The following is a 13257-nucleotide window of genomic DNA, read 5'->3' on the forward strand; positions in this document are numbered from 1 at the left end:
GGAGGATGGAGGGGAAGGAGGGATGGAGTTGAGGTCTTAAAATAAGAAGGCAACTTCTGGGCAATCTTCCATTGTGAGGTGGGGTCCATGTCCCCACAACCCACGAAGTTGGGTGGCCGTGGCAGCATGTGGCAAACCTGGTGGGTGACTCCAAGATGCTTCACTCTGTGTGCTGGACCGGGAGGCTGCCCCTGGCAGCTGAGCGTGCAGGTGCTCTGGCCAACCACCCGGGGTGAGCCCAGCCATTCCTGCTGAGGGTGCACTGGCTTGGGGCAGAAGTCTCTGGATGGCTCCAGCCTGTCCCGCGGAGCCGGCCCCACCACTCACGTCTTCCCACCGGAGGCCAGCACCTGGAGGAGCAGAGAGGAGCTGTCCCCGAGTGCCCTGAGTTCTTGACCCACAGGACACAGGAACACAGGAACACAGGAACGCTGCTGTTGGACAGCACTGAGGCTGGGTGGTTTGTTACACACCCAGAGACAGCTGAACAGACAGAAGGAGAAGAGTAGGGTCACGCTGGCAGCTGGACAAGGGAAGTACTGGGGGGACAGAGGGACTGGCAGAGGTTGGTGCAGACCAGGTGAGAAAGGGCACGAAGTGGGACAAGGTCCCGGTGAGAGGCACAACACGGTCACCCGCCTCAGGCCGCGCTCGGTGGGGCGGGGGCCACCAGCTGGGGCCCCTCCTGCCGCCCAGACAGCTCGGCCCCCTGCGGCCCCAGCCCTGCAGGCTGAGATCCCGCAACGACTCCCACCTCTGGGCTGAAGCCGGTGCTTGGGGCCCCCCAGCCTCTCTCGCCCCCCCATCCCCACCCCCATTCCCCGCCCCCCAGGACCCCGGGTCCCTCCCCTCCCTCCTCCTTGTTGTCTGGCTCCAGTCCTTCGGGTCACTGTTCTTGGGAGGCTGCCCCGGCTCCCAGTCGGGCCGTGCCCATCCCCCTCCGCCCCCCACGGTCCCCGAGCCCCAGAGCTTCCCAGCCCCGCGTCTGTGTGCCGCGCCCCCGCGCTCCGTGGCCCAGGTGGACGCGCGCCCCGCACCCCGCATCCCTCGCCCCGCATCCCTGCCCGCCCCGCACCCCTCACCCCCCTCACCCCGCCCCGCCTCGCCTCGCCTCCCCTCGCCCCGCCTCCTCCGCCCCGCACCCCGCGCCCCGCCCCGCCTCCCCCAGCCCCGCACCCCGCCCCGCGCGCAGCCATTGGCTCCCCGCGGCCTGGCTCGGCCAGATTGGTTCCGCGCGCGGCCGGGGCCCGATCCGCGGTGGCAGCTCCGCGGCGTGGATGCTGTTCGGTCCCGCCGCCGCCCCAGGAGCGCGGAGCCGGGAGCGGCCGGGCGGGGGGCACCGCGAGGAGCCGCCCCCGCCGCCCACCCCGGGCCCGCGGCCGAGGGCGGCCTGGGGGGGTCGCGGCCGCACCCGGTGGCCGCGCGCGGCGGACAAAGGACCATGCGGGGCCGCGGGCGCTGAGCGCGGCGGGGCGGGCCGGGGATGCGGCGCGGGGCGGGCGGGGGCCGGGGGCTGCAGCGGCGCCGCTGAGCGCGGCCTGGGGCCGGCGCGGCGGCCGCGATGCCGCGGCTCCCGGTGAAGAAGATCCGTAAGCAGATGAAGCTGCTGCTGCTGCTGCTGCTGCTGAGCTGCGCCGCGTGGCTCACCTACGTGCACCTGGGCTACGGGCGAGGTACGGCGCGGGGGGCGCGGGGGGCGCGGGCCGGGCCTCCCACCGCACGGGGGTCTCCGCTGGGCCCGACCCGCCCGGAGACCCCGCCCGCTGTTCCCTGCTCTGCGATTTGGGGGGAGGGGGCGCGGTTCGGCTCGGCCCGGACGCTCGATGACGTCGGCAGTGACGCGCGCGACCCTCCCAGAGAGGGTCCCTGACTCTGGGATCTGGCCTGGATCCGGTAGTGAGGGGCTGACGGTGGGCTCCTGGGGAAGTGTCTGTCCCTAGACCCTGCTGAGGCTTCCGAGAGGCCTTCTCAGGCCTCGCCTCCACCCCCTGCCCGCTTAGCAGGGCCTCAGTTTCCCTGTGTGCTGGGGACCCGGGCCGGGGCTTGGTGAAGTGGCCGGTGCAGCCAGGACGCTTCCCGGCGGGGGCGCCCTGGTGAACTGTGCCAGTGTTGTGGGGGTCCATGCGTGGGGATGGGGCCCAGCTTGGGGAGCCTGGAGTAAACTCTCCCAACCCCAACCCACAAACAAAGCACATGGGGTCACGGTGAGCCATCCCGGGCAGGGCCTCCTGGAGATGGTGATCTTTGACATACACCTTCCAGACAGGAAGGCGCAGATGAAAGCCTGGGGGTGGGGTGGGGGGAGAAGGGGCAGAATGCCCCCTCTGGAGGAGGGAGGTTAGTGCCATGCTCAGACCAGGAGAGACCCCAGCTGGCTGCCTCTGAGCCTTTTCCAGGGAGCCAGGTGTCCTGAGGGGGCAGAACAATGATACTGGCTGGGGACACCTGGGCCACTCCACCTGCCAAAGCCTGCCTGTCTTCTCTTCCTGTGCTGGGACACCTGGACCCACACAGGCCAAGGGTCTGGGGCTTGTCCCAACCCATGTACCTCACAGCTTCCACACCCTCAAGAGACCCCCGCTACTGCTGAATCCCTAAAAAGCCCCACCCCAGCTATCAGCAGACAGGGCAGGATCCACAGCTGGCCCAGTGACACAGAACAAAACCAGCCCCCTCTGCAGGTGCCTCTGTGGTTTTCTGAGCAGCGCAGGGGTCTAAGCCCAACCAGGAGGGGGCGGAGGCATAGGGACCCCTCTTCCAAGGACCCTTTGAGGCTAAGCTAGCTCTGCCCAAGGGCACTTGTACCACTTGCTACCTCTGAGGTCAGGGCCAGGACCAGAGGAGCCCAACAGCTGCCTAGGGAGAGGGCGAGTGAGCAGACTGTTCTGTCGGAGGACCTGGGGCCAAAGTCAGGGGAGCCCCGGGGGGCCCTTCCCAGGTCTGCCTGTGGACATCTCTACTGCCTCCCCACAAGCCTGGGCAGGCCAGCTCTGCACCCCAGCCCTCTCCACTTCCTGGACCTCCCTAAGCTGAGGACCTAGACATCCCCACTGCGGCCCCAGGGGGTTCCACGCCCTGGGACCTGAACATCTGTAGGGATGCTTCTCTTCACCCCAATTCTGCCCCTCCTGGTCCTCCTACCCAAGGACACTCAATCCAGGGCCACCCTCTGCTCCAGGGCCGTGCCTGGGCTTCAGCATCCATGCCTGTTCCTCAGTCCAGACTTTGAGAGCTCAAATCCTTCAGGAGAGACAGTGCCAGCTTTCCTGACTACAGTCCCTGGCACTAACCCTGAGTTTTCAGTTCTGGTAAGGGAGGCAGACGTGGAACACTCCAGCACACAGAGAAAGTGCTGAGTGCACAGGGCAGTCCTGGGGTCTTCCTGGAGGCAGAGCCACTCAACAAGAATGGCCAGATGGAGGTGCATGTGGGTGCCTACACACGCCAGCTGGCGTACCCAGCTTTCCTCCCTCACACCTGCTGGAGGTTGGGAAGAGCCTGCTGGAAGGCTCGGCCTGGGCTGCCCCACCAGAGGTGGGGTGTAGAAGAAGTTGCCTCGCTGGGGGAAGGGGCATCTGGTGGCAGAGGAAGCAGATGAGAAGGAGAGGCTTTAGCGAGAGACACCACAGCCTCCCTGCCCTGCTCTGGCCATGTGGGTCCCTGGCCCAGCTGAACCCAGCAGCAGGTGGAATGGCCTTGGAGAGAGCCTGCACCCGAGACAGGCCTCACGTGCCACCTGCAGATGGTGAGAAGCTGACCAGTGTGACCGATGGCCGGGGGGTCCACGCTGCACCATCCACACAGAGGGCTGAGGACTCCAGTGAGAGCCATGAAGAGGAGCAGGCGGTGAGCAGGGCCTTGGGGAGAACACGTGTGCACGGAGACGAGACCCCGAAGCCACTTGTGTGTTTGTGTCTTGAGAACCTGTCCATTCTGGAGGACGCAGCAGGGGAGCATGAGACACAGGACATGTGGGGCATGGCACGGCTTGTCTGTGTGAGCTCCAGCACCAGGCATCCTATCTGCAGCTCTGTGTCTGGGGGCTGCAGCAGGTGCATGAATGTGCCGGCCGGTCAGTGTGTGGGGTGGCCGAGCATCTGCTTGGGCTAGAGTGACCAGGGTGTCTGAGCGTATGTGCCAGGTGCCATGCATCAGGGTTTGCTTGGCTGTGGGCTCGCAGGCATTTAGGGCTGTGTGGATACATGTTGGAAGGGGTCTTTGTGAAGGTTTGTCTTGGTGTGTGTGACCTCCTCCCTGCCCTTCCAGCCCTGACCCCGTTGCCTTTTCTCTCCTGCAGCCTGAAGGTCGGGACCTAGATATGCTGTTTCCTGGGGGGGCTGGGAAGCTGCCACTGAACTTCACCCATCAGACACCCCCATGGCGGGAGGAGGTGAGCTGGCTTGGCCTGTAATGGGCTGGGAGGCAGGGTGGGGGCTGGGGGGCGGCGGGCCGTGCAGAAGGTAAGGCCCCCCAATCCCCAGTACAAGGGGCAGGTGAACCTGCACGTGTTTGAGGACTGGTGTGGGGGCGCCGTGGGCCACCTGAGGAGGAACCTGCACTTCCCGCTGTTCCCTCATGTGAGTGCCGGGGTTGGGGGGTGCAGGGTGGGCAGGGCACGCAGGGGGCTTCGACAGCAACAGTCACTGCTCCCCCAGACTCGCACCACCGTGAAGAAGTTGGCCGTGTCCCCCAAGTGGAAGAACTATGGACTCCGTATTTTTGGTTTCATCCACCCAGCGAGGGACGGTACGGGGGTGAGGGTACCCCGGGGGAGGGGTGTCGTGAGGCTCCACCCCCCTGAGCCTAGTCTTGTGGACTAGGAGACGTCCAGTTTTCCGTGGCCTCAGACGACAACTCGGAGTTCTGGCTGAGTCTGGACGAGAGCCCCGCTGCTGCCCAGCTTGTGGCCTTTGTGGGCAAGGTACCCCCACCCCAGCCCTGGCGTCTTCCCAGGCCTCCTGCAGCTCAGTCACCTGTGCCCACCAGCCTCTTGGGAATGAGGACCCGATGGGTTTGGTGTCCCCAGGGAGAGACAACCCCCCCCCACCACCCCTGCTCTATCACCCCCCAGACTGGCTCCGAGTGGACAGCGCCTGGAGAATTCACCAAGTTCAGCTCCCAGGTGTCCAAGCCCAGGCGGTGAGTGACTGTGGGGTGCATGTGCATGCACTTGTGTATTCGTGAGAGGGGGCTACGCACTGTCTCCTTATCCTGTGCACACTTGCACACACACTGCACGAGCACCCACCCAGCCGAGCTGCCATCCTCCTGAGGGCCAGCCCTGAGGGGTGTGGGAGCCACCTGCCCCCTTCCCTGGCTCCACTCATTTGAGCTTCCTGCGCATGGCACAACCCTTGCTCCTCGTGTCCCCAGGCTCATGGCCTCCCGGAGGTACTACTTTGAGTTGCTGCACAAGCAGGACGACCGCGGCTCGGACCACGTGGAAGTGGGCGTGAGTGCCTTCCTCCCCCAGGAGCTTCTGGAGACTCCACTCCCTCCACCTCCCTGCAGGGCAACCGCAATGGGGTCCCCGTCCCAGAGTTGACAAAGCAGATGGTCAGGGCCATGGGCCTGAGGTCAGGAGGGTCTGCTCTGCCCTCCTGGGGGGCTCGGTGAGGCTTCACTAGGAGTCACCTTTGAATAGAGTCTTGAGAGGATGGAGACATTCAGTAGGGAGATGTGGGGGGCAGAGAGTTTGGGGTGGGATGTACGGCGGGTGAATTCCAGACCACAAGGACAGCGAAGGAAGAGACCCAGCAGAGGAACCGGGTCTTCGAGACTAGGAGGGGTCTGGTGGCCAGATCAGGCGGGGCCTGAGCACCACTCTGGACAGATAGGGCTTTGTCCTGAGAATGAGGCCATTGGATTTGCATTCCAGGAAAAAACCCCTGGCCACAGAGTGGAGAGAGCCTGGGGGAAGGATTTTTACTGTGGCCTTTGGTCCTCAAACCCAGGGAGGTGGCTGTGGGGATGGATGGGGGAAGGGGGGAAGGGGTTATACAGCAAGGCAGAGGGCCTGCAGCCTGGTGGGTATGGGCGGCAGCACGATGGTGCCTGTGTCTGGCGTGTGGAGGGCACATTTCATCCCAGCTCAGCTGGGCAGAGGGCCCAGGCTGGAGACGGGTTTGGGGTGGTCTGTGGAGGCCCCAGGATGAGGTGGGAACAGAAGGGCCTGAGACAGCCCCTGGAGCCCTAACTTGGTGGTGGGGGTAGAGTGGGGGAGGGGGTGTCCAGCCTGGCCCTTAGGGGGCCAGCAGTGACCTCACTGGGAATGGGTGGGGTTGGGGGGCCTCAGGGAGGGAGGGAGGGAGGAAGGGAGGAAGGGAGGGAGGAGGAAAGGTGAGGAAGGGAGCATGGCGGGGTCTGGCACTGCTCCCAGGGTCCCTCAGCTTTCTGGGCTTCCTTCCCCAGCTTCCCTGCTGCCCCTTCTTGGAACCCCCCAGACCCCTCTGCCATCTCCCCTCCTGCATCCTTTAAGGGATTGGTCCTATTAGTCCCCTGGCCCTGAGCCAGGGTAGACCCTTTCTTCCCTGGACCCAGCCACGGCCCTGTCCCTGACCCCCACCTTCTCTGCCCCCCAGTGGCGAGCTTTCCTGCCCGGCCTGAAGTTCGAGGTCATCAGCTCTGCTCACATCTCCCTGTACACAGGTGCGAGCAGACGCCTCTGGGGATGTGGGGCTCCTCGGGATGGGCTCTGGGTGTGAGCGGGAAGAGTGGAGGAGGGTCTGAGCACTCCCTGGAACCCCTCTGCCCCCAGATGAGTCAGCCTTGAAGATGGACCACGTGGCGCACGTCCCCCAGTCTCCAGCCAGCCACGTAGGGGGTCGTCCGCCGCAGGAGGAGACCAGTGCAGACATGCTGCGGCCAGATCCCAGGGATACCTTTTTCCTCAGTGAGAGGGGGCCCGCGCGGGGGCGAGGGCGGGGGTGCCTGCCCCAGCCACCCTGTGACCGCACCTCCTGCAGCTCCGCGCATGGAATCTTCGAGCCTGGAGAACGTGCTGGAGCCCTGCGCCTACGCCCCCACCTACGTGGTCAAGGACTTCCCGATAGCCAGATACCAGGGACTGCAATTTGTGAGTGCGGCTGGAGACCCCGTCTCCCGTCCGGGACTCCGCGGAGCCTTCTCCAGCCCCTTGGGAGGCCGCCCCGGGAGGTCCTCGCCCTGAGCCCTGAGCCCTGCGCCCCCCACCCCCCACCCCCTAGGTGTACCTGTCCTTCGTTTATCCCAACGACTACACCCGCCTCACCCACATGGAGACGGACAACAAGTGCTTCTACCGCGAGTCTCCGCTGTATCTGGAGAGGTGGGCGCGCGGCCGGGCTAATGCGGGGCGGGGCGGGCGGGGCGGGACTCGGCTCTGATGCCCCGCCGCGCCCCAGGTTTGGGTTCTATAAATACATGAAGATGGACAAGGAGGAGGGGGACGAGGATGAAGAAGAGGAGGTGCAGCGCCGAGCCTTCCTCTTCCTCAACCCGGACGGTGAGTGTCCGCAGCGCCCCCGGCCCGCACCCACCTGCGCAGGGAGCTTCTAACCCGCGTTTCCCGCAGACTTCCTGGACGACGAGGACGAGGGGGAGCTGCTCGACAGCCTGGAGCCCACTGAGGAGGCCCCGCCCAGGAGCAGCCCCCAGTCCCCCGCCCCAGAGGCCCCTGCCGAGCCGGGAGCCACCCCAGCCCCGCCGACCCCTCCCCGCCCCCGGGATGAGGGGACCCCCAGGCACTCCCGGGCCCTGAGCTGGGCCGCCAGGGCCGCCCGCCCCTTGCCGCTCTTCTTGGGCCGAGCTCCGCCCCCGCGCCCTGCAGCGGAGCAGCCGCCCCCAAAGGTGTACGTGACCAGGGTGCGGCCGGGACAGCGGGCATCCCCCCGGGCCCCAGCGCCGCGTGCGCCCTGGCCGCCGTTCCCTGGCGTCTTCCTGCACCCCAGGCCTCTGCCCAGAGTGCAGCTGCGGGCGCCCCCACGCCCACCCCGGCCCCACGGCCGCAGGACCGGCGGCCCCCAGGCCACACAGCCTAGGTCCCCAGCCCGGGCGCAGGCCACCCAAGGGGGCCGGGAGGGCCAGGCGCGCACGCTGGGACCTGCGGCGCCCACAGTGGACTCAAACTTGTCCTCCGAAGCGCGGCCCGTGACCTCCTTCCTGAGCTTGTCCCAGGTGTCCGGGCCGCAGCTGCCCGGGGAGGGAGAAGAGGAGGAGGAAGGGGAGGACGATGGGGCCCCCGGCGACGAGGCCGCGTCGGAGGATAGCGAGGAGGCCGCGGGCCCGGCGCTTGGACGCTGGCGTGAGGATGCCATCGACTGGCAGCGCACGTTCAGCGTGGGCGCCGTGGACTTCGAGCTGCTGCGCTCGGACTGGAACGACCTGCGGTGCAACGTTTCGGGGAACCTGCAGCTGCCGGAGGCGGAGGCCGTGGACGTGACCGCTCAGTACATGGAGCGGCTGAACGCGCGCCACGGCGGGTATGGGGGCGGCCGAACGCGCGCCAGGGCGGTTGTGGGGGCGGGGACAGCCGGGCGGAGGAGGTCTTGGCCTTGGTGAACCCCTCAGACCTTCCCCAGGGCCCAGTGGTGTACCGGCCTGGGGGCTGAGGCACCGCGCCCCACCCCAGGGAAGCCCCAGCTTCTCCCCTTCCTTCCCGGTGTCCTGACTGCCTGGGCACTTGTCCAGCCTCAGGGACCTCCCTGGAGCCCCACCCAGGGCTGGCGCCCCGTCCTTGCACCTGTGAACCCCACTTCTGTCATCCTGGACCTAGGCCCAGGGATGAGTCCAAGCTGCAGAGGTCGGCGTCAGTCGCAGCCAGTTGCTGCGCAGACAGCCCCATTCCGGGGCCAGGCAGAGACACTTAGGGCAAATCTCAGGACGCCTGGGCCCCTCCTCCTCTCCCCTCGCAGTGCCCCTGGGCGTTCCCAGACTCTCAGGACCTGACTGCAGAGGAGGGTGCAGGGCTTCTGCCCCATTGGCCCCTCTGGTCTCCCTGAGGCCCCAGGAATCTAGTGCTGTCTGCCCTCCCTGCAGGCTGGTGGGCGGGAGTGGGGAGTCTAATTTGGCCTTGGGGAGGCCTGTGGAGTTCTAAGAAGAGGCAGCGTCTGCTGTGCCCATCCTTGAAGGCGAGTTAGGAGTTGCACAGTGATGACAGGAAGCGGCAGAGGCAGAGGATGGAGGCAGAGCGGGGACTGTTTCTCGTGTGTGTGATGGAAAGTTGCGAGCAGAGCAAAGGCAGGGGCAGAGGATGGAGGCAGAGCTGCGCGCGACTGTTTCTTGTGTGCGTGCTGGAAAGTTGCAAGCAGAGCAGGAATTCCACCGGTTTGGGTGCAGACAGGTGTGCCGCTGCCTGGAAGGGAAGGGAAGGGAAGGTGGTGGGTGGCCTGCGCCCGGGCCGGGGACCTCGGCTGTGTGGCCTGGAGCCCTGGGCGGTGGAAGCTGGATTCTAGGTGCCTCAGAGGGCATGCCTGCCCCTGGCTCTAAGCTTCCTGAGAGCAGCTCATCATTCCATGGGGTCCTCATGGGAAGGTCATGGTTGTGGCCCCACCGTTGCTCACCTGGGTGTAGCTCAAGGAGCAACAGTGTAGAGAGACCAGGAGCATTTGGGGCAGGAGGTCCCTGACACTCAGGGCTTTGGGGTGGGGAAGGACAGGAGTTGGAGGGAGGCCTCGGACCCTCGGCTGTCACACAGGTGAGCGTCCCCCAGTGAAGGGCACAGACTGCCAAGGGAGGACGTGAGGCCGACTGAAGAGAAACCGTTATCTAGGGCAGGGTCCTGTTTTCTTCAGTTGAGGAGAGCAGAGTGGAGGGAAACTGAGGTTCTCCGCCGAGCGGAATGAGGAGGAAGGGGCCAGGAACGGGCTCCCGGCATTGAAGCAGCCTTCTCCACTCGGGGATCAGGACAGGAGCGGAGCTGCTGCCCGGGGGAAAGGGGTGCTGTGAAGGCACGGTCGGGGGCTTCTCAGAAGAGGTGACCCAGGGCCTGGAAGAAGAGTGGCTGGGAGGGCTGGGGCAAACATCCCAGGCAGGGGACTCCTCAGGACAAAGGAGAGGAGACAGTGGCTGTGCCTGAGGAGGAGTCTGCTATCCCAGTATGAGGGGAAGACTGAAGGCCACAAATTCGAAACTGCTTAAGGTCCTAGAATGCCACAAAAGCCCTTTGGAACCTTGTCCTATGGGCGGTGGCTAACTCATGAAGGTTTCTGAGCAAGGGGGTAACAGGACAGGCGGGCATGTCATAAACGTCACCTGGGACGTGAATGGTGGCCAGGAGGCCCGCGAGGAGGTGAGGACGGGCCTGGTCTCGCTGGTGTGCCCCCAGTCCTGCCCCGACCCTGGAGGGGGTGGCTGGAAGGTGGACCTGCCTGTTGGGCCTGCCTGGAGGGGCAGGAGCTGTGCCGCGGAGCCCGCAGCCTCCGCCAACACCAAGTCGGCTGAGTTTCTGTGGCCAGCGCGGACCAGGGTTGCGGGCGGGGTGCAGGCTGGAAGCCCTAGTACCGGCTGACCACCGAGCCTTGCAGGCGCTTCGCGCTTCTGCGCATCGTGAACGTGGAGAAGCGCCGGGACTCGGCGCGAGGGAGTCGCTTCCTGCTGGAGCTGGAGCTGCAGGAGCGCGGGGGCGGCCGCCTGCGACTGTCCGAGTACGTCTTCCTGCGGCTGCCGGGAGCCCGCGTGGGGGATGCAGACGCAGAAAGTCCCGAGCCTGCTCCCGCCGCCTCCGTGCGCCCCGACGGCCGCCCCGAGCTCTGCCGGCCACTGCGCCTGGCCTGGCGCCAGGACGTGATGGTTCACTTCATCGTGCCAGGTTCGCAGGGCGGGCTCGGGGTGTCCGGGAGACCTCGTGGGAGGAACATGGACCCTAATGACTAGGAAAGGGTGTGAGTGTCCGGGATGAGGTTCTTCGGAGCTGGGAGGCCCCAGCGTAGAGTCAGCGTCGGCTCAGCGCCACCCCCCCCATTTCTCCTCCAGTGAAAAACCAGGCACGGTGGGTGGCACAGTTCCTGGCGGACATGGCCGCGCTGCACGCGCGCACCGGGGACTCGCGTTTCAGCGTCGTCCTGGTGGACTTCGAGAGCGAGGATATGGACGTGGAGCGGGCCCTGCGCGCCGCGCGCCTGCCCCGGTAACGGCCCCTATTTCCACCTGGGCGGACCCAGCGCAGCTTTCCTCCCCGGGAGGTGGGTTTTCCTGACCCCACACCCAGAGATCGTGCCTGTGACTCCCCCTCCCCAGGTACCAGTACCTGAGACGAACTGGGAACTTCGAGCGCTCCGCCGGGCTGCAGGCGGGAGTGGACGCGGTAGAGGTCCGAGGGCCACATGGGGGTCGGGGAGCAAAACGGGGCGTGCCCGGGGAGGAGCGGAGGGCGGGGCTCAGACCTCCCGCACCCCCCAGGACGCCAGCAGCATCGTGTTCCTCTGCGACCTGCACATCCACTTCCCACCCAACATCCTGGACGGCATCCGCAAGCACTGCGTGGAGGGCAGGCTGGCCTTCGCGCCCGTGGTCATGCGCCTGAGCTGCGGGAGCTCGCCCCGGGACCCCCACGGTGAGGCCCCGAGCGCCCCACCCTGTGATACCAGGGTTCCCACCAACCGCGGCGGTAAAGTCCAGGAACCCGGGGCCTCTCTCAATCCCCAGGGGAGGCCTGGGAGTCCATCAGTGCTCCCCGTAGTGCCCAGAGCCCCAGTCCCCCCGCACCAGCCCACCCAGGGCCATGCCGGGGGCCCCAGGAACCTCCTCCAGTATCCCGGGTTTATGCACCGCGCTCCAGGGTCATGACCCGGCACCACCGGATGACTCCCGGAAGCCCCCGGGGTGATGGGAGCCGGCACCTGACCCCTCCCGAGGTCTCCTAGCGGCATTTTGCAGGGGGGAAGCCTTGCAGGACCTGGTCTGAAGGGCAGCACCCCTCACCCTCCCGCCCCAGGTTACTGGGAGGTGAACGGCTTTGGCCTTTTTGGGATCTACAAGTCGGACTTTGACCGGGTCGGAGGAATGAACACGGAGGAGTTCCGAGACCAGTGGGGGGGTGAAGACTGGGAGCTCCTGGACAGGTGACCCCTCCCCACTCCCCAGAGGTGACACCCTGACCCTTGCATCCTCCTCCTCTGAATGGGGAAGGGGGATTTATGCCCCCCATGGCACCCACATGCTGAGAGAACTCTGCCCTTCCCCGTCTTCCCATTATCCTGTAGGCCCGGAGAGACCCCTCCACCCACATCACTTCTGAAACCCTGTCTCACCCCTAGGGTCCTGCAAGGTCAGGGACAACCCTGAACCAGCTCTGCCCCCTGATCCCATAGGCCCTGGGTGGTCCTGAGCCCCCATCCTCCCACTGGGGCCATGCAGGCTTGAGGCAGCTCTGACACCCCCAGCCCCCGGCCCCGGGGTCCTGACCACCTCTCTGCCTCCGGCCCCAGGGTCCTGCAGGCAGGGCTGGAGGTGGAGCGACTCCGACTGCGGAACTTCTATCACCACTACCACTCCAAGAGGGGCATGTGGAGCGTCCGCAGCAGGAAGGGCTCTCACACGGGGGCGTCTTGAGGACGGGCAGCCCCTCCCAGCCCCGGTGGGAGTCCCGAGGCAGCTGCTGGAGGCTGGGCTTTGAGCTTGGTCCCGAGAGACCCGGCAGGGCTGATCAGAGGAGCACAGCTACCACCTGTGCCTGCCCCTCTCTGGCCCACTGGGCGCCTGCGTCATGCCCCTCCCTGGAGAGGCAGCCTTCACGGCGGGTCAGGGCCTGGCCTTGGTCCCCACTCTGCGATGATTTCTGTGAAATTTTGCTGTAGCGATGACATTGTTTTCAGAATTTCCAAGAGTTCTGTCTGTTCTGTTTTTTATTCAGAATGAAATGAAATATTTTTTTTAGTTCTGACTTGTCCTCTGTGCCTGTTCTCTTGAGAGGTAGAGTCCTCACCCCTGGGGGACCGTGAGCACAACCTCCTGACTCCCAGCTGCAGCCCTTCCGGACCCCTCCTTCTCCTAACCCCAAGACCACTTTCCCCTTCCTGCCTGTGAGGTTCTGTGCCAGGCCTTGTGGGGAGGGGGCTTCCAACTTCCTCCGCCCTGTGTCTACGGGGTCTGTGCCCACTGATAACAGACATAGATAGCACAGGGCCCTCCCACGCTGGGGTGAGGAATGAGCAGTCACCGCCTCAGTGCCCCTCATTCTGCAAACAGAATCGGGGTGTCATTCCCACCCCAGCCTCCTCTAGGGTGGAGGAGCTGCTGCACCCAGGTGGGGCATGTCCTGTGCTGGGGTTGGGGGTGATC

The 13257-nt window shown here is 65.8% G+C and overlaps 1 protein-coding gene across 4 annotated transcripts; it reads left to right on the forward strand.

The window, feature by feature from the left end:
• Window positions 1-1517: 1517 nt before the first annotated feature.
• On the forward strand, window positions 1518-12854 carry B4GALNT4 (beta-1,4-N-acetyl-galactosaminyltransferase 4). Of its 4 annotated transcripts, none has more exons than XM_054524024.2 (20): window positions 1518-1673; window positions 3686-3846; window positions 4298-4390; window positions 4482-4577; window positions 4656-4746; window positions 4821-4921; window positions 5072-5139; window positions 5374-5452; window positions 6582-6648; window positions 6758-6892; window positions 6966-7075; window positions 7206-7306; window positions 7383-7483; window positions 7553-8459; window positions 10503-10786; window positions 10951-11104; window positions 11215-11287; window positions 11377-11530; window positions 11912-12038; window positions 12405-12854. In XM_054524024.2, the coding sequence occupies exons 1-20, from the start codon at window positions 1562-1564 to the stop codon at window positions 12526-12528; spliced, it is 3138 nt and encodes a 1045-aa protein (XP_054379999.1). In that variant the 5' UTR covers window positions 1518-1561; the 3' UTR covers window positions 12529-12854. The 4 variants fall into 4 exon arrangements, with proteins under 4 accessions (XP_054379999.1, XP_024097126.2, XP_054379998.1 ...); XM_024241358.3 differs by having other exon boundaries at window positions 3743-3846; XM_054524023.2 differs by lacking the exon at window positions 1518-1673 and having other exon boundaries at window positions 1760-3846; window positions 11912-12062; window positions 12405-12492.
• Window positions 12855-13257: the final 403 nt, after the last annotated feature.

The sequence above is a fragment of the Pongo abelii genome, chromosome 9 (genome assembly GCF_028885655.2).
Source record: "Pongo abelii isolate AG06213 chromosome 9, NHGRI_mPonAbe1-v2.0_pri, whole genome shotgun sequence".
Classification (NCBI taxonomy): Eukaryota; Metazoa; Chordata; class Mammalia; order Primates; family Hominidae; genus Pongo; species Pongo abelii.